This window comes from Heterodontus francisci, chromosome 10 (assembly GCF_036365525.1).
Source record: "Heterodontus francisci isolate sHetFra1 chromosome 10, sHetFra1.hap1, whole genome shotgun sequence".
Taxonomy (NCBI): Eukaryota; Metazoa; Chordata; class Chondrichthyes; order Heterodontiformes; family Heterodontidae; genus Heterodontus; species Heterodontus francisci.
The window spans coordinates 69,293,198-69,313,957 of record NC_090380.1 but is presented as its reverse complement, the minus strand read 5'-3'; the positions used below and the strand labels follow the sequence as shown (position 1 = coordinate 69,313,957).

The 20,760-nt window shown below is 41.2% G+C and overlaps 1 protein-coding gene across 5 annotated transcripts in view; it reads left to right on the top strand.

The window, feature by feature from the left end:
* dcaf6 (ddb1 and cul4 associated factor 6) overlaps positions 1-20,760 on the top strand; it is a 193,423-nt gene that overhangs the window by 110,376 nt on the left and 62,287 nt on the right. For all 5 annotated transcript variants that reach the window (XM_068040689.1, XM_068040692.1, XM_068040691.1 and 2 more), the window contains one exon: positions 314-689. In XM_068040689.1, coding sequence (XP_067896790.1) covers positions 314-689 — 376 coding nt within the window. The remainder of the gene's footprint in view (positions 1-313; positions 690-20,760) is intronic.

Genomic DNA, 20,760 nt, shown 5'->3' with positions numbered 1-20,760 from the left:
TGTGACTTTCTGATGGTGTTTGAATTGTTTTATCTGTTTGTAATACCTATTATTACAATGTTTAACTTATTTCATCTAGTCTAATGTCCAAAAGTGGCAAATGCACAAGTATTCTGAATAGCTACTGATTCTGTTAATTAAAATTGTTGTCTGAGATGTTGATTGGTTATTATCTCCAGGATTAGTGGAGAAAATAGGTGGCTCCATCTGATCCTTAAAATGCAGATTTAGCTATTCATGAATTGACCCTTTGAATCGAAATTTGAATCCGTCTATTGTGATTCATTACTATATCTTATATGCTTTCTTATAGATGTTTCGGCAACTGAATCATCTGAACAGTCAGGTAAACGAGTATGCAAAGTGAGGCATGTGGAGGTAGATGAAAACAATAGAGAAGAAAGTACAACAAAAGAGAGCAAGGACAATGTAATAGATTCTAGCTGCCAGTCTTCCTCAGCAGGTTTAGATGGGGGAAGCCTACAACAGCAAGAAGAAGCATCTTGCCAAAGTACAGAAAGTAGTGAGAATTGCAGTAAAATGACTGAATCCAAGCAACAATCAGAACCAGTAAGATTGAGTAATCAGGATGAATCTGCTAGAACATCTGCCAATCGGGAAACTGATGACAGTGATGATGATCCAATTTTAGTTCCATCTTCAAGGTTTAGGTCAGCACCAGGACATAGGTAAGACGTGCTATTTTAAGCCAGTTACTAATGTGAACTAATGTACCCTACTGAATTGTTTGTGAATTGTTTATTTAAAGCAGTCATTCAGATCAACTTTAAAATTAATACAATTCATAAATAGATTTTAATTGAGAATAAATATGCAAAATTTAAAATGCCCTCATTGTATAGTTTTCAGGGTTATGATTTAAAATTGTCTGCTCAAACCAGATTGCTAGAACTGCCATTTTGGTTGCAACAGCATTGCTTGCAAATTTGCATTATCTTATTGAATCGTAGAGTTGTTACAGCACAGCAGGAGGCCATTTGGCTTATCATGTCTGTGCCAGCTCCCTACAAGAGCAATTCAGCTAATCTCATTCACTCACCTTTTTCCCCTGTAGCCCTGCAATTTTTTTCTCTTCAGATAATGATCCAATAGCCTCTTGAAAGGCATGATTGAATCTGTCTCCTCCACACACTCAGGCAGTGCATTCCAGATCCTAACCACTCAATGAGTAAAATAAGTTTTTCCTCATGTCACCTTTGGTTCTTTTTCCATTCACCCTAAATCAGTGTCATCTGGTTCTTGACCCTTCTGCCAATGAGAACAGTTTCTCCTATCTACTCTGTCTAGACCCCTCATTATTTTGAACACCTCTATCAAATCATCTTTCAGCCTTCTCTTTAAGAACAGCCCCAGTCTATCCTCGTAACTGAAGTCTCTCATCCCTGGAACCAGTCTTGTAAACCTTTTGTGCACCCTCTCTAATGCCGTCACATCCTTCCTAAAGTATGATGCCAAGAATTGGACACAATACTCTAGTTGAGGCCTAACCAGTGTTTTGTATAAAAGGTTCAGCATAACCTTGCATTTGTAGTCTACGCCTCTATTTATAAAGCCCAGGAGTCTGGGTGCTTTATTAACCCCTTTCTCAACCTGGCATGCTACCTTCAATGATTTGTGCACATATATCCCCAGGTCCCTCTGCTCCTGCAACCCCATTAGAATTGTATCCTTTATTTTTATCTTGCCTTTCTTTGTTCTTCCTCCCAAAATGTATTGCTTCACATTTCTCTGCATTAAATTTCATCTGCCACGTGTCCACCCATTCCACCAGCCTGTCAGTGTCTCCTTCAAGTCTATCTCTATCCTCCTCGTGGTTCACAATACTTCCAAGTTTTGTGTCATCTGCAAATTTTGAAATTGTATCCTGCACACCCAAGTCTAGATCAAGAAAAGCAGAGGGCCCTGGAGAACCCCATTATATATCTTCCTCCAATCTGAAAAAACGGCCATTCACCACTTATCTTTGTTTTCTGACACTCAGCCAACTTCGTATTCATGTACCTTTTATTCCATGGATTTTAACTTACTGACAAGCCTGTTATGTGGTACTTTATCAAATGCCTTTTGGAAGTCCATGTACACCACATTAACCGCATTGCCCTCATCAGCCCCTCTCTATTACCTCAGCAAAAACCTCAATCAACTTAGTTAAACACAATTTGCCTTTAACAAATCCGTACCAGCTGTCCTTAATTAATGCACCTTTATCCAAGTGACTCTCAATTTTGTCCCGGATTATCATTTCTAAAACCTTTCCCGCCACCAAGGTTAAACCGACTGGTCGAATTGCTGGGCTTATCCTTACATCCTTTTATGAACAACGTTGTAACCTTCGCAATTCTCCATTCCTCTGGCACCATTCCTTTATCTAAGGAGGATTGGAAGATTATGGCCAGTGCCTCTGCAATTTCCACCCTTACATCCCTCATTATCCTAGATACATCTGATCTGTTCTTGGAACTTATCAACCAGCCAGCCAGCTTTTCTAATACATTCTAATACAATTTTTATCCCACCCAGTGTTTCAACTACCTTCTCTTTCACTATGACTTTGGCAGCATCTTCTCCCTTGGTAAAGACAGATGCAAACTACTCATTTGTTACCTCAGCCATGCCCTTTGCCTCTATGCATAAATCTCCTTTTAGGTCCTTAATCAGTCCCACCCCTCCTTTTACCACTGTTTTACTATTTATATGCATATAGAAAACTTTGCATTCCCTTTTGTGTTGGCTGTCAGTCTCTTCTCATATTCTCTCTTTGCTTCTCATTTCTTTTTTCACTTTCCTTCTGAGCTTTCTATAGTCAGCCTGGTTCTCAATTATATTTTCAACCTGACATCTGTCATACACACACTTTTTCTGCTTCATCTTACTCTCTATCTCTTTCATTATCCAGGGAGTTCTGACTTTGTTTGTCCCACCTTTTCCCCTTGTGGGAATGTACCTAGACTGTACCCGAACCTTCTCCTCTTTCAAGGAAATCTTTGTTCCATTACAATTTTGCCTGCGAATCCTTGATTCCAATTTGCCTGGACCAGATCCGTTCTCGTCCCATTGAAATTGGTCCTCCTCCAATTAATGATTTTTTTAGTCTGGATTGCTCCTTGTCCTTTTCCATAGCCAACATAAACTTTGTGATATTATCATCACTGTCTACTGGCACTTGATCCACTTGACTCGCCTCATTCCCTAGAAAGAGATCCAGCAATGCCTCCATCCTCATTGGACCTGAAACATACTGCTCCAGAAAATTCTCCTGAACACACTTCAGAAACTCTTCCCCTTTCTGCCCTTTACAGTATTACTATCCCATTCTATATTAGGATAATTAAAGTCCCCCATTATAACGACCCTATCGTTTCTGTACCTCCCTATAATTTCCTTCCAAATTGTTCCTCTATATCTTTCCCATTAGTTGGTGTCCTATAGAATACACATGGTAGTGTACTGGTACCTCCATTGTTTCTTCGCTCTAACCGAATAGATTCTGTCCTTGACTCCTCTAGGACATCCTCTCTCTCCAAAACTGTAATATTCTCCTTAATCAATACTGTCACCCTTCCTCCTTTCTTTCTTTCCCTATCTTTCCTGACACCTTATATCCAGGAATATTTATTACCCAGTCCTGCCATTTTTTTGAGCCAGGTCTCTGTTATTGCCATGACATCATATTCCCACTTGGCTATCTCCGCCTGCAGCTCGCCGACCTTATTTATCACATTCTGTGCGTTCACATACGTGCCGTCAACCTAATTTAGACCTTATTGTATTCCCTCTTGCTCTGACCCAACTTAATTCGGCGGAGAGTTTCATCTGTTGACTTTTTTTTATTAAAATAAAACCACCCAGTTTGTATATATTATATACTATTTCTTTCCAATATACTACTATACTATTTCTTCTTCTAGTGCTCTCTCTCAGTTGTTTGTCCACCTTGTTTTTCCTCTCTAATGTTAACTCCTGGTTCCCATCCCCGTGCCAAGTTAGTTTAAACCCTCCTCAACAGCACTGGGGAACTGCCCCACAAGGACATTGGTCCCGGCTCTGTTCAGGTGCAACACGTCTGGTCTGTACAGGTCCCATCTCACCCAGAACCAGTCTTAATGTCCCAGGAATCTAAACCCCGTCCTCCTGTACCATCTCTCCAACCATGTGTTCATTTGCTCTATCCTATTTCTATACTCTCAAGCGTGTGGCACCCTGAGTAATCTGGAGATTATCACCTTTGAGCTCCCTAAACTCTACCTGCAGGACCGCCTCCCTCTTTCCGCCTATGTTATTGGTACTGATATGGCCATAACTGCTAACTGTTCACCCTCCCCCCTCCGAGTGCTCTGCAGCTACTCAGTAACATCCTTGACCCTGGCACCAGGGAGACAACATACCATTTTGGATTCACATCTGCGGCCACAGAATGCCTGTCTGTTCCCCTAACTATAGAATCCCCTATAATTATTGCTTTCCCATCTTCCTCCCACCCCCTGTACAGTTCAGCCAGCTATGGTGCTGTAGACTTGGCTCTGGCTGCTGTCCCCGGAGGAACCATCACTCTCATCAGTATTCAGCAATGATACTGCGAGATACACTCAGGGGACTCCTGCACTACCTGCCTGTTCCTCCTTAACTGCCAGGCAGTCACCATTCCCTATCTGCCTGCATAACCATAATCTGCGGGGTGACCACATCCAGAAATGTGCTATCCACAAAACTCTCAGCCTCGTGGGTGTACCGAAACCCGAAGCTAAAGCTGCTCTAGCTGATGACATTTCCTGTACATTTGGTTGTCCAGGACACAAGAAGCGTCCTGGAGTTCCATATTGTACAGGATGTACACTCCACAGGGCTGAGATGCCCTGCCATGTCTCTATTTATTAGACTATTAACTTCCTTAACAGAAATAAACTTACTCAAATAAAGACTCACCAGCTACTCACTATTTGGTTGCTTCCCTTGTACTAACATCACTTTATTTTATAGGGAACTACCTGAAGGGTTTTACTTAACTCTTATTATCTATATACTTCAGATGTTAATTTACTGAATAATTCAGAACCCTTGAATCTTACTATCCCTTGTTATTTAATTTTAACTTCACCTTGATTTGATTAATTAATTGAACACTAATTATAGAATTATAATTGATTTATCATTGGCTTTAATTTTATGCTAATGAATTGATCTAGTCTTTCTTTATAGTTGATTAATTTAAATAAAATTAAAAGCTCACCAGTATATTTACCCCATGTGACACCCTGTTCTGTAACATCACTTCACGATATACCTGTTATATCTGTCTTGCTGCTGCTCCCACTCTGCGTATGGGCCTCGCCCGCTCTGACCACTCTACTCACCAGCCTTGCGCTCACTGACTGCTCCACTCCCGGGACTTTATTATGCTTAATTTAACATTTGTTCTCAATGTTCCACACTGAGCACCAAGGAAGCACAAAAATCTAGGATTTTACTTTCCATGTCACCTCAGGTTTGCAGCAGGCAGTACTCCAGATTGATTTAGCTTTCCTTAATTATGGTTCATGTCTTATTTTCTAAATAATTTAATGTCATGTTAGTAAAAAAGATATTTAACATTTTTATCGATCACTTAAATTTTCCTAAATCAGTAAAAACTAGTTTATTCCAATTGTAATACAAATGAGTTGAAAGGTCATTTATTATTATCTTTTTTCTTGTCAGTATTAATATCCACAAAACCAAAGTTCTTGGAGTTACTTTTATGGAGTTCTCTTGGGATATTTTGCATCATTTTCAATAGGCATATGAGAGAAGACTATTAGGGTCAATGCAATCCTAACTCTCTCCAACTAATAGTAATGCTAACTCCTGGGGTGATGAAAAAACCTGTGGCTAATTTCAGAAAAAAATTGAAAAATTGCTCTTGACTCCATCAGAAAATCAATAAACAATGACGAAAACTTGCATTTATATAATAGCACCAAGGTTCTGAGGAAACTGAAAATTTCATATCCTAACATTTTCCAATATGATCATTATAGTTCCATGGGGTCTGTTGGGGGCAGGTGTTCAGTTGCCTTCTGCTTCACGTGCTTGACCATTATTATTCAGCCTCCCAGCAGGATCTACTGGAAATATCCAGGTGCTGCAAAGCCTACAGGGGCCATTATATGGAAGTGTAGCATTATTCACAATTATTTTCGATTTCAGGAATTGCTTTGTCGTGCTAATGTTACCATGATATATCTGACTTGGAGACCTTGGAAGGTCTCTTTTCAATACCAGCTACAGGTGTGACTAGTACTGCTTGTACATATTGACACTTTACAATGTGTTTTTCCGTAGAATTATTGTGACCACCTCAGCATTTTTAATATATTCTAAAATGATTAAGATGGAAAACATCCCAAAGCACTTTAGAGAATGATAGAAAATATTAAAGAAGAAAAAAGTAATGAACAGTGATGATGGCTGATCTGTATCTTAACTCGATTTACCTGCCTTGGTTCTATATCCCTTAATACTTTTAACTAAGAAAAATACATCAATCTCAGTTTAGAAATTTTCCATTGACCTAGACTCCAGCTTTTTTGGTGTGAGTTCTTGATTTCCACTACTCTGCTTCCTGACATCACCCCTGAACAATCTAACTCTGATTTTAAGCTTATGTCCCCTTCTTCTGGACTCCCTTACCTGAGGAAATAGTTTCTTTCTATCGTATCTTTCAATCAGCTCAATTAGATTACTCTTAATCTGCGATACCTGAGGAAATGCAAGCCTAATCTGTACAATCTGCCCTCATAATTTAACCCTATTGCCCCAGTATCATTCTGGTGAATCTGTACTGCACCCACTCCAAGGTCAATACATCCTTCCTGAGATGCAGTCCCCAGACTGAATGCAATACACCAAATGCAGTCTAATCAGAGCTCTATAGAACTGTAGCATAACTTCCACTCCTTTGTATTTCAACCCCTTGAGATGAAGGCTAACATTCCATCAGCCTTTTTACTTTTTGTACCTGTTCACTAGTTTTTAAGAGACTTCTTAAGTCACACGGGATCAGAGGTGAGCTGGCAAGATGGATACAGAACTGGCTTAGTCACAGAAGACAGAGGGTAACAGTGGATGGGTGTTTTTCTGAATGGAGGAATGTGACTAGTGGTGTTCCGCAGAGATCAGTGCTGGGACCTTTGCTGTTTGTAGTATACGTAAATGATTTGGAGGAAAATGTAGCTGGTCTGATTAGTAAGTTTGCGGACGACACAAAGGTTGGTGGAGTTGCGAATAATGATGAGGATTGTCAGAGGATACAGCAGGCTATAGATCGGTTGGAGACTTGGGCGGAGAAATGGCAGATGGAGTTTAATTCGGACAAATGTGAGGTAATGCATTTTGGAAGGTCTAATGCAGGTGGGAGGTATACAGTAAATGGCAGAACCCTTAGGCGTATTGACAGGCAAAGAGATCTGGGCGTACAGGTCCACAGGTCACTGAAAGTGGCAACACAGGTGGATAAGGTAGTCAAGAAGGCATACGGCATGCTTGCCTTCATCGGTCGGGGCATAGAGTATAATAATTGGCAAGTCATGTTGCAGCTGTACAGAACCTTAGTTAGGCCACACTTAGAATATTGCGTGCAATTCTGGTCGCCACACTACCAGAAGGACGTGGAGGCTTTGGAGAGGGTACAGAGGAGGTTTACCAGGATGTTGCCTGGTCTGGAGGGCATTAGCTATGAGGAGAGGTTGGAAAAACTCGGATTGTTTTCACTGGAACGACAGAGGTGGAGGGGCAACATGATAGAGGTTTACAAAGTTATGAGCGGCATAGACAGAATGGATAGTCAGAAGCTTTTTCCCAGGGTGGAAGAGTCAGTTACTAGGGGACATAGGTTTAAGGTGCGAGGGGCAAAGTTTAGAGGGGATGTGCGAGGCAAGTGTTTTTACACAGAGGGTGGTGAGTGCCTGGAACTTGCTGCCAGGGGAGGTGGTGGAAGCAGATACGATAGCGATGTTTAAGAGACATCTTGACAAATATATGAATAGGATGGGAATAGAGGGATGTGGGCCCCGGAAGTGCAGAAGGTGTTAGTTTCGGCAGGCATCAAGATCGGCACAGGCTTGGAGGGCCGAATGGCCTGTTCCTGTGCTGTAATGTTCTTTGTTCTGTACATAGACCCCTAAATCTCTCTGCTCCTCCATGGTTCCTATTTTCTCACCATTTAGAAAATACTCTGATCTATCTTTCTTAGCTCCAAAGCAGATGGCCTTGAGTTCCCCACATTGAACTCCATCTGCCACTGTTTAGCCCATTCACTTAATCTATCAGTGTGCATCTGCAACATTCTGCTCCCAGCTACAGTACTTACTGTGCCACCTAATATTGTCAGCAAACTTGGGTATATGGTGCCCTATTCCTTCATCTAAGTCATTGATAAGTAGTGAAAAGCTGAAGCCCCTGTACAGATTCCTGAGGAACACCACTAGTCACATCCTGCCAATGAAAGTATACATCCATCATCCCTACTGTCTGTTTCTTACCTTCAAACCAATTCTCTATCCATGTCAAAAGGTTATCTCCAATTCCATGTGCTTTTATTTTTGCTAACTAGAGCCATGTTGAATATACTTTTGGAAGTCAATTTAAATGACATCCATAGACACTCTCTGACCTCTTCAAAAAAAAGTCAACTAGGTTAGTTAGACATGACTTACCTGTTGCAAAACAATGCTAGCGCTCTCTGATCAGTTCATATTTATCCAAGTGCTCAGTTGCACTGTCCCTAATGATGGATTGCTTTTTATATTTTGCTCTTTTTGCACCCCTAATGAAACACCAAGCTTATCTATTGAATAGACTAAGATGATGTCAGCTTCAATCCCCAATACAGTTCATTGGTTTTAGCTGGGCTGGTAAAATAATTGACCTCAGATCCCCTGGGTTAAGGAGAGGAAATGTAACCTGGGTTGCTGCTTCTGATTACTATTCAATAAATTCTGCAGGAATTGTGCATGTGTGGGCACAAGTGTAAACAAGATTGATCTTTCCTACAATGGAATAGCTATTAAAACTTGCTGTCAAAGATCACACATCTGGAGGGTCCATAGAACTATACTTCAATAAAAAATCTTAATGAAAGATGTAAAAGTTTGCAGGACATTTTTTGTTCTTTAATAAAGTATAATTTAGAATTTTTTCTACTCTAAGGCTTTTAAGGAAATAGTTATACCAGAGAATTTTGTGTGCCCCAGGAACTGATGTAAAGAAACCTCCTAGTTCGGAACAAGACAGGCAAAACAGCACCACCTTGTGCCCACAACCTAAGTCAACAATACAGTTTTACATCTTGCGCATTTGGCTACACAGTATATCAAAATTAGTGTTGACTATTTGAACTTCCAGTGTAAGCACAATAATATATAGAGTAAACTTAACAGTCATGACTATAAACAAAAGCCTTATCTTCCATACATTATGAATTCAACAGACTATACATGTTCTATTTTAGAATGCTAACCCATTTGTCAAAATTATTTTATCTTAAATATATATTGCTCATTTTATGTTGAAATCTTTATTTTCAAAGCATGAATCAAAATCCCAAAGTAATAATAGCAGCCCTACCTGATGTATTTCTGACCACCTTGACTGTACGTATTACGGATCCCTTTAAATTAAGAAATGGATACTCACAACTTTTACCTAATTTTATATTAGAATATGGCCCATTTGACATTGCATAGTTCTTCGTCAGTGGACTACAGTTACTTAATTAACTATGTAAACATTTCTAAATTGTTTAATTTAATTATAAGTGGAACAGCTCATGAGTAACCCTAAGCATCAAGTTACAGTTGATCTTATTTTGAGCAGATTGACTTGCAAAGAAAAAACTTGTTTCTATCTGGAATTATTCTTATTAATGACTTGAATGTCGCAAAGGGTTAGTGTCCTATACCTTGACCTCCTGAAAGTAGGCTCAAGTCCATATGAAGTTATTATAATAGTCTTCTCTATAGGCAATGGGTTCTATGTGAAAAGTGTTTTGGGGGCAAGGGGGTGGTTTCAACTTTGTTTCTATTGGATGGACCCAAAGTGCAAAATAATATTCTTGTTTAGGCCATTAGAGTGACTGATATTGGAAATGTACACTGATGTACCAGAAAATGACCCTCTTTACTGAGGTTATACAGTTATGAGGGAACGCAAAGTGTTCTTTCAGGAATGCTTTGCCTTTTTAATAATTAACCCCAGACCTGTGATTCAAAGATGTATGTTACTTCCTTTGCTCCACCACACACAATCGGAACATACCAGTCATCCAATGGGAGAAATCAGGAAACTGTCTCTTGAAGAAATTTTAAATGTACTTCAAGATAAGTTACGTGATCCTCCCATTTCCATGCCTTGTATAAATTCACCTGCCCTGGGCTTTAACCACTTTATACAGTCATGTGAGAAATATTTTACCCATTGTACAATTTTGTAGCCTTTGCATTAATTTTGACTAACTTTTCAAACTGATTATTAGTAAGTTCAACATAGTCATGTTCATAGGCATCAAGTTGCCTTTTTTCCCCCCCCATGGGCCTGCTCATCTTGTGGGTTTGGGAAAAGAATGTATTTTGGATGATCTGTATTTGGGTCCATAATTTTGCTGGATTCAAAGTTTCTTAACTTTGCCAAATGGTTTTCTAGACCTTAACGGTATGATGGCCGCTATCACTGCATTTCAACACAACAAGATCTTCAAGTACATTTCTGTTCGCTTCTATAAAGTCGTTTCAATTCTTGAAGTAGTTCTTCAGTTTCAAAGCATTGGCTATGGTGTTTGTTAACTTCTAATCCCGGAGTAGGAGAATCAAGCTCCTCAAGAATTTGCTCCATTTGCTTTGTACCAGCAGCTTCCATCCTGACTGTTGGGCTTGCATGAACCATTAACATTATGCTTGGGTACAGTACTACCCTAATGTTATACAGTGCAGCCACCTGCACTCGAGAGGAGCAGGAAGTATGTTTTTGGTACAACTAGGGTTGTATTTTCTAGAATTTAGAAAGTTAAGGGGTGATTTGATCAAAGTTTTCAAGATATTAAGGGAAACCAATAGGGTAGATTGGGAGGAAATATTTACATTGGTTAGGGGGAGCGGTCTAAGAAATAGAGCCAGACCTTCCAGGAGTGAAGTTAGGCAACACTTCTACATGCAAATGTTAGGAGAAGTTTGGAACTCTCTTACGCAAATTGTAAGTGATGATAGGTCAGTTAATTTTAAATTGAGATTGCTAAGATTTTTGTTAACCAAAGGTATTATGGGATCTGGGGCAAGGGCGGGTATATGGCGTTAGGTCAGAGATTAGCCATGCTAGAATAGGCTTGAGGGGTTAAATGGCCTACTCGTATTCCTGTGTACACAGTTCTCGATTGTGCTGTACTGCTCAGTCCTTTACAGTTGAAGAATTTGCTTCTATATTTGTATCCCCGAGAGATTTAATTGGAAGTTCAGAATTTTGGCTTGGCCCAATTGAAACTTCAGCTTCTTGTACACACCAACTGAGAAAAGAAGGAAAAACTGGCCATCAGTTTCAAAAAAGCTGACACAGTTCCCAAAAAGAGCAATGCAAGATTGGTCCTGACGATGGAAACAAGTAGTTACATAGGAACATGAGGAGGCCATTCAATCCCTCAATCCTGTTCCACCATTCAGTGACTCTAACTTAATTCCATTTACCCACCTTTGCCCCATATCTTGTAACAGCTCTTTTTCTTGGATAACAAAAATCTTATCAATCTCAAATCTAAAAATTACAATTCATAGAGCATCAATTGCCATTTGCGGAAGAGAGTTCCAAACCTGTACCACCCTTTGCATGTAGAAGTGTTTCCTAATTTCATTTCTGTAAGGTCTAGCTCTAAATTTTAGACCATAGCCCCTAGCCCTAGACTCCCCAACCAGCGGAAATAGTTTCTCTCTCTCTACCCTATCTGTTCCCTTTAATATCTTGAAAACTTCAAACAAATCGCCCCTTAATCTGCTAAATTCCAGGGAATACAACCCTACTTTGGGTAATCTCTCCTGTAAAGACTTAAGATCCAGGTATCATTCTGGTAAACCTACGCTGCACTCCCTCAAAGACCAATATATCCTTCCTAAGGTGTGGTGCCCAGAACTACTCGCAGTACTCCAGGTGTAGTCTAATCAGGGTGTTGTATAGCTGAAGTAGGACTTCTACTCCCTTGTATTCTAGTCCTCTAGATGTAAAGGCCAGCATTCCTGACATTTTAATGATCTATGCACCTGGATCCCAAATCTCTTTGGTTCTCTACTATTTCTAGCTTTTTGCCATTTAGAAAATGTTCAATGCCTTTTGGATCCAAAGTAGATGACTTCACATTTGCTGACATTGAAATCCATTTGCCACTGTTTTGCCCATTCACTTAATCTATTAACATTTATTTGTAATTTTATGTTTTCATCTATACTGCATACAATGTTGCCTACCTTTGTGTTCTCGGCAAATTGGGACATGTGGCTTTCTATCCAGTCATCTAAGTTATTAATAAATACAGTCAATAAATACAGATCAATGTAGGATACCACTAGTCACATCCTGCCAATTAGAGTACCTGCCCATTATCCCTACTCTTTTCATCTCCTTCCATTCAGCCAATTTTCTAACTAGATCAAGAATTTGTCTTCAATTCCATGGGCTTCAATTTTAGCAAACAATCTTTTATGGAGGACTGTATCAAATGCCTTCCAAACCTTCATATAAATAACATTCATAGACATTCCCCCAACCGCTACTTTAGTCACCTCTTTTAAAAAAAAAATTTGATCAGATTTGTCAGACGCGGCCTTTACAAATCCCCTCTCTCTCTGATCAGCTGAAAATTTTCTAGATGTTCAGTCACTTTATCCTTAATTACAGACTGTCGCAATTTCCTGACGAGAGATGTTAGACTATCTGATCTATAATTCCCTGGTTTCCCTCTGTCACCTTTCTTAAATAGTGGAGTGACTTGAGCAATTTTCCAATCTAAAGGAATGGTTCCCAAGTTGAGAGAACTTCGTAAGATTATGGTTGGGTCCTTGCAATGTTCTCACCTACTTCCTTTAAACCCTGGGATGGAAAGCGTCTGGTCCTGGGGATTTGTTTGTCTTTAGTGCCATTATTTTCTTCATTATTGTTATTTTGCTTACATTAATTTTGGTGAGTCCCTGTCCCTGATTGAATATTAGTTTCACAGAATATGTAACATATGCTGTAGGTATGCACAACATTCTTCCAATTTTATTGGAGGGAAACAAAACAAATAAGTGCCTGAAAGCCTGAGGGGAAAGTCCAAATGTTGAAGATATAAAATTGTTGATGCATTTTTAAGGAATTGAGAAAATTTTGCATTTTACATAAAATTAACCAGAATATATAATTTTTAATATATTGTTATACTTCACAATTAATCTTAATGTTTGAATTTTGAACAGACACCAGATCATCACGCCCAAAAGTTACCTTATTCGTCACTCTTGCATATCCAACAAACTCCATCAGTCTAGTTCACAAAAGCACTCGTCCTTTACACATCAAGTTCACAAACACTGGACCCTATCCAATTCCACACCCTTTCACTTATATCCTGCAAGGTAGAAAGGGCACAGAATGTATTCTGAGTAGGGAATTCAATGTCTGCCATTACTGATACTAGCTTTTCATCAACAAGAGTAGCTTGGTAGCACCACTACTGTCTGACCTAGCCAAATCCTGAAGGATGTAGTTGCCAAACTGGGCCTGCAGCAGGTGGTGAGAGAATCCACACAAAGTAAAAACCGACTTGACTAGTCCTCACCAATCTACCTGTCGCAGATAGCATTCGTAAAAGTGACTACCTCACAGTCCTTGTGGTAGCAAAGTCCCATCTTCACACTGAGGACGCCCTCCGTTCTGTTATATGGCACTCTCACTGTGCTAAATGGGATAGATTCAGAACCGATCTAGCAGCTCAAAACTGAACATCCATGAGACACAATTAGCTATTAAGCAGCAGCAGAATTGTATAACATCACAATCTGTAACCTCATGGACCAGCATATCTTCCACTCTACCATTACCATCAAGCCAGGGGATCAACTGTAGTTCAATAAGAACTGTGGAAGAGCATTCCAGGAGCAGCCCCAGGAGAAACTAAAAAAAAAAAAATGAGGTGCAAAACTGGTGAAGTTACAACTGAGTGCAACATGCATGCTGGAAACAGAGCTAAGCAATCCCACAACCAACAGATAAGATCAAAGTTCTCCTGTCCTGCCACATCCACAATGGCGGTGGACAATTAAACAACTAATGGAAGGAGGAAGCTCCACAAACATCCTCATCCTCAGTGATGCCAGGATCCAGTATGTGGGTGTAAAAGACAAAGTTGAAGTGTTCGCAGTTCTGTCTGGAGATGGCTGCAAAGTGGATTATCCATCTCAGCTGCTTCCTGAGGTCCTCACCATCACAGAATACAGTCATCGGCCAATTTGTTTCACTCCACGTGATATCAAGAAATGGCTGAAGGCACTAGATACTGCAAACATTAAGGGCCTGGTAAACATCCTGGCTGTAAAGCTGAAGACTTGCGCTCCACAACTTGTCGTTGTACAGATATAACACTGGCATCTACCCAACAATGTGGAAAATTGCCCAGGTATGTCATGCTCCCAAGAAACAGGACAAATCCAACCCAGCCGATTACCACATGATCATTCTACTCTCAATCATCAGCAAAGTGATGGAAGGTTTCATCAACAGTGCTGTCAAGCGGCACTTACCAATAACCTGCTCACCAATGCTCAGTTTGGGTTCTGCCGGGATCATCTCCGCTCCTGACCTCATTACAGCCTTGGTCCAAATATGGACAAAAGAGCTGAACTCAAGAGGTGTGATGAGAGTGACTGCCCTTGACATCAAGATAGCATTTGACCAAGAGTGGTATCAAGGAGCCCTAGGAAAATGGAAGTAATGGGAATCAAGGGGAAAAATTCCCACTGGTTGGAGTTATACCTAGCACAAAGGAAGATGGTTGTGGTTGTTGGAGGTCGATCATCTCAGTCCCAGGACATCACTGCAGGAGTTCCTCAGGGTAATGTCCCAGGCCCAATCATCTTCAATGCTTCATCAATGACCTTCCTTCCATCCTAAGGTCAGAAGTGGGGATGTTTGCCGATTGCATAGTGTTCAGTTCCATTCGCAACTCCTCAGGTAATGAAGCAGTCCATGCCTGCATGCAGCAAGACCTGGACAGCATTCCGGTTCGGCTTGTAAAGTGGCAAGTAACATAAGTGGCACTCAAGTGCTAGGCAATGACCATCTCCAACAAGAGAGTCTAACCACTTCCCCCTGATATTCAACAGAATTACTATTGCTGAATCCCCCACCATTAATCTCCTGGGGTCACCATTGGCCAGAAACTTAACTGGACCATAAATATTGTATAACAGCAGGTCAGAAGCTGAGTATTTTGTGATGAGTAACTGATCTCTTAATGCGCACACCACCCACCCCTCTGCTCCCCACCCCCGCCCCAAAAAAACCTTTCTACCATCTACAAGGCAGAAGTTAGGAGTGTGATGGAATTCTCTCCACTTGCTTGGATGAGTGCAGCTCCAACAACACTCAAAGGCTTGACACAATCCAGGACAAAGCAGCCCACTTGATTGGCATCTCATCTACCATCTTAAGCATTCACTTTCTCCACCACTGACGTACTGTGTATATCATCTACAAAATGTTTTGCAGCTACTCACCAAGGCTCCTTCGACATCACCTTCCAAACCCCTGACCCGTAACACCTGGAAGAACTGGGGCAGTAGGTGCATGGGAACACCACCAGTTGCAAGTTTCCTTCCAAGTCATGCACTATCCTGACTTAGAAATATATGGCCGTTCCTTCATCATTGCTAGGTCAAAATCCTGTAACATTCTGCCTAATAGCACTGTGGCAGTTCATCACCACTTTAAGGGCAGTTAAGGATGGGCAATAAATGTTGGCCATGCCAGCGATGCCCACATCCTGTGAACGTTTTTTTAAAAAACCTAGTTAAGCTGGTATTCTTCTCTTTCCCCTGACCCACTCCCCAGATTGTGTTGATACTCTCCTTCCCCAATCCCTTTCATTTAATGGTGCTGGTCTCTTTTCTCCCATTAAAATGCTGCTCCCAGATTCTTTTCCCTTCCTTTCCAAAATTCTGTTCTCATCATCTTCCCCCTTGCCTCACCCCTTCATTATCATCCCCACCCCCAATTGTACTCCTACTTGAGTCTAGATGCCATGGATTAGGTTCCCCCCTCTCAGTATTGTTGATAAGGGTAATGGCAGATATTGCAGCCTACAGCCAGAAATCCTATTCACCTGAAAGTTTCTGCCTACAGTGCACAGCAGACACAATTCATGCCATTAACACTGGCATCAATGTTGAGTGAAGAGAGATCCAGGTATTAGCTGTCTGATTAACTTAGGGGCAGGTTGGGGGCTGGAAAGTGTCGAACTAGAGGAAAGTGATATTTGCCAACACGGACTGACTTCCAAAACACTGATCGTTGGCAGACAAAGCAGATATTTGTTCTTTCTGTAATTCCCTTTGTACCTCACTGGACAATCTATCTCGAGTGAGATCAGGTTGATGATGCCTAGAAAAGTAGAATTTGAGGTTTCCATTCTTTTCATCTCTTTTCATCAGTTTAACATTTAGGTAATTCTGCTCCTGAACAAATGTTGAATCTTTAGCCTGATACCCGAACCATTGTTCATTGACTTCCCATTCAGCAAGCAGTATGGAGGAAGGACTTGATCCCTTACAACAGCCTTAGCTATAAGTGACAAACTATTTCCATTTGCCATGCAAATAGTCCTCATTCTGATCTCTTCCACAAATTCCTAACCGTATTCCAATAGCAGGACAGGTTTTTGCAGGATAGCAGCTTTGCTCAAGGAAAAGAATCATGCTCCCAAGGAATGCGCAAGATGTGGATAGACAATTATGAAGTTGACTTAGGCCAGTTTATACGTCAACAAAATTCTCTGGTAGGACTTTATATTTGCATTGACATTTTACAGACCTCCAAGCTACAAAAGCAGCATGCTGTTGATACTCTTGATTTGAGAGCGCAGTCTTCAACCTTGGGCAACTCTCGAGGTAAGGCTTCTGGAGCTCCCATTTAGAAGAAAGCCAGTCTTTAAGAAGCAGACTACAGGGATATTGGAACTTTTGCTTTTTTCCCCCCAATCACAAGCAGAATAAAGGACCTTTGGTGTTTTACACATGATAGTTAGGAGCAACCTTCAAAGGTGATTGAACATCATATCCAAGTGAAAGAACATTTCTTATAGGGAAATAAAACATTCTGTGTAACTGGATTCAACTGCCTTGAATCAATGAACAACCTAAGTAGGAACATAACGTTTAGAGTGAGAAAAGGGCCTTCAGACCATTGAATTGTCTCCATCCAAACTTCACGTGTGTTTTTTGACTTGATATCTGCTGCCAAGTCGAAACCAGTTGGTTACTCTAGTTTTATTTTCTAGGACATACCTTGTCTAGTTGCTTTCAGGATTGCTGTCCAGAAAGATAGAATTGCAGACTGGTCTGTTACTTCGAAAAGCAAATATAATTTTCACAATAGACAAGATATCTTAAGTACTTTAAGCAATAGAGATGTTCAGTCTGAGCTCTGCCTGCAGACAATCTGTCTGAAGCACCATTCAATAACTGCCATAGCTAGAACTTTGGTTAAAAATATCATTGACCCTTCCCATTCTTATATAATAATTGATTACTGCACCTGTGAATGAATAACAATTTAGCAAAGTCTATTAATGACTGTTGAGGAAGTCTGTCTCATGTTTTTTCTCTTAGATTAGCCACTGATGCTGTAATCAGAAAGTTACTCTTTCAGCTCAGCATTTATAGCTCGACATCAATTGACCCAAAATTCAAACATTGTACTCTTTTTATTCTAGGTGTGGAATTACCTGGCATTCAGCATATCAACAACCTTCAAGGGGCTAAAAAAGATTTTTTTAAACTCCAAAAGTGCATTAATAGATATTGAGGAGAGTAGCTAAAGTAAACGTTGGTCACTTTAGAGGCAGAGACAGGAGAAATTATCATGGGAATGAGGAAATGGGAGAGACATTGAACAAATATTTAATGTCTGTCTTCACAGTAAAAGATGCAAATTACATACCAGAAATAGAGGGTAACTAAGGGGCTAATAAGAGTGAGGAACTTAAGGTAATTATCATCAGACAAAAAAATTAGGGAAACTTAAGGGACGAAAAGACAGCAAATCCCCAGGACCTGATGGCCTACATCCTAGGATCCTAAAGAAATGTGGCTGCAGAGATAGTACATGTATTAGTTATGATTTTCCAAAATTCCTAGCTTCTACAAAGGCCCCAATGAATTGAAAATTAGCAAATGTAACACTGCTATTCAAGAAAAGGGGGAGAGAGAAAATGGGGAACTGCAGGCTAGTTAGCCTGACATACAGCCAACAAAATCGGAACTCAGTGATGCCATTGATTCTCTAGCCAGCGGAAAAGCCCCTGGGAAGGACGGCATTACCCCTGAAATCATCAAGAGTGCCAAGCCTACTATACTTTCAGCACTGTACGAACTGCTTTGCCTGTGCTGGGACGAGGGAGCAGTACCACAGGACATGCGCGATGCCAACAACATCACCCTCTATAAGAACAAGGGTGACTGCAACAACTACCGTGGAATCTCCCGGCTCAGCATAGTGGAGAAAGTCTTCACTCGAGTTGCTCTAAACAGGCTCCAGAAGCTGGCTGAGCGTAACTACCCTGAGGCACAGTGTGGCTTTCGTGCAGAGAGATCCACCATTGACATGCTATTCTCCCTTCGCCAGCTACAGGAGAAATGCCGTGAACAGATGCCCCTCTACGTTGCTTTCATTGATCTCACCAAAGCCTTTGACCTCGTCAGTAGACGTGGTCTCTTCAGACTACTAGAAAAGATTGGATGCCCACCAAAGCTACTAAGTATCATCACCTCATTCCATCACAATATGAAAGGCACAATTCAGCATAGCGGCACCTCATCAGACCCCTTTCTTTCCTGAGTGGCGTGAAACAGGGCTGTGTTCTCGCACCTACACTGTTTGGGATCATCTTCTCCCTGCTGCTCTCACATGCGTTCAAGTCTTCAGAAGAAGGAATTTTCCTCCACACAAGATCAGGTGGCAGGTTGTTCAACCTTGCCCGTCTAAGAGCGAAGACCAAAGTACGGAAAGTCCTCATCAGGGAACTCTTCCTTGCTGACGATGCTGCATTAACATCTCACACTGAAGAGTGTCTACAGAGACTCATCGACAGGATTGCGGCTGCCTGCAATGAATTTGGCCTAACCATCAGCCTCAAGAAAACGAACATCGTGGGACAGGACGTCAGAAATGCCCCATCCATAAATATCGGCGACCACACTCTGGAAGTGGTTCAAGAGTTCACCTACCTAGGCTCAACTATCACCAGTAACCTGTCTCTCGATGCAGAATTCAACAAGCGCATGGGAAAGGCTTCCTCTGCTATGTGCAGACTGGCCAAGAGAGTGTGGGAAAATGGCGCACTGACACAACACAAAAGTCCAAGTATATCAAGCCTGTGTCCTCAGTACCTTGCTCTACGGCAGCGAGGCCTGGACAATGTATGTCAGCCAAGAGCGACGTCTCAATTCATTCCATCTTCACTGCCTCCGGAGAATCCTTGGCATCAGGTGGCAGGACCGTATCTCCAACACAGAAGTCCTCGAGGCAGCCAACATCCCCAGCATATACACACTACTAAGCCAGCAGCGCCTGAGATGGCTTGGCCACGTGAGCCGCATGGAAGATGGCAGGATCCCCAAGGACACATTGTACAGCGAGCCCGTCACTGGTACCAGACCCACCGGCCGTCCATGTCTCCACTTTAAAGACGTTTGCAAACGCGACATGAAGTCCTGTGACATTGATCACAAGTCGTGGGAGTCAGTTGCCAGCGATTGCCAAAGCTGGCGGGCAACTATAAAGGCGGGGCTAAAGTGTGGCAAGTCGAAAAGACTTAGCGGTTGGCAGGAAAAAAGACAGAAGCGCAAGGAGAGAGCCAACTCTGTAACAGCCCCGATAACCAATTTTATCTGCAGCACCTGTGGAAGAGTCTGTCACTCTAGAATTGGCCTTTATAGCCACTCCAGGCGCTGCTTCACAAACCACTGACCACCTCCAGGTGCTTACTCATTGAGTCTCGAGACAAGGAGGCCAAAGAAGAAGAGTCATCTCAAAATACTGAGATCTATTCTTGAGGAAGCTTTAACAGTACAATTAGAAAATCATAGTATGATCAAACAGAGTCAACAGGATTTTACAAAAGGGAGATTGTATTTGACAAATTTATTAGAGTTTTTTGAGGATGTAGCAGATAAAGGAATCAGTAGGTGTAGTATACTTGGATTTCTAAAAGGCATTCTATAGGATGCCACACAAAAGGTTAATATGCAAAATAAGGGCTCATGGAGTTGATGGTAATATGTTTATTTATTTATTTAGAGATACAGCACTGAAACAGGCCCTTCGGCCCACCGAGTCTGTGCCGACCATCAACCACCCATGTTAGCATGGTTGGAAGATTGGTTAAGGGACAGGAAGCAGACATTAAGGATAAATGGTATATTTCCAAGAAGGCAGGCTGTAACTAGTGGAGTGATGCAAAGATCAGTGCTGGGGCCT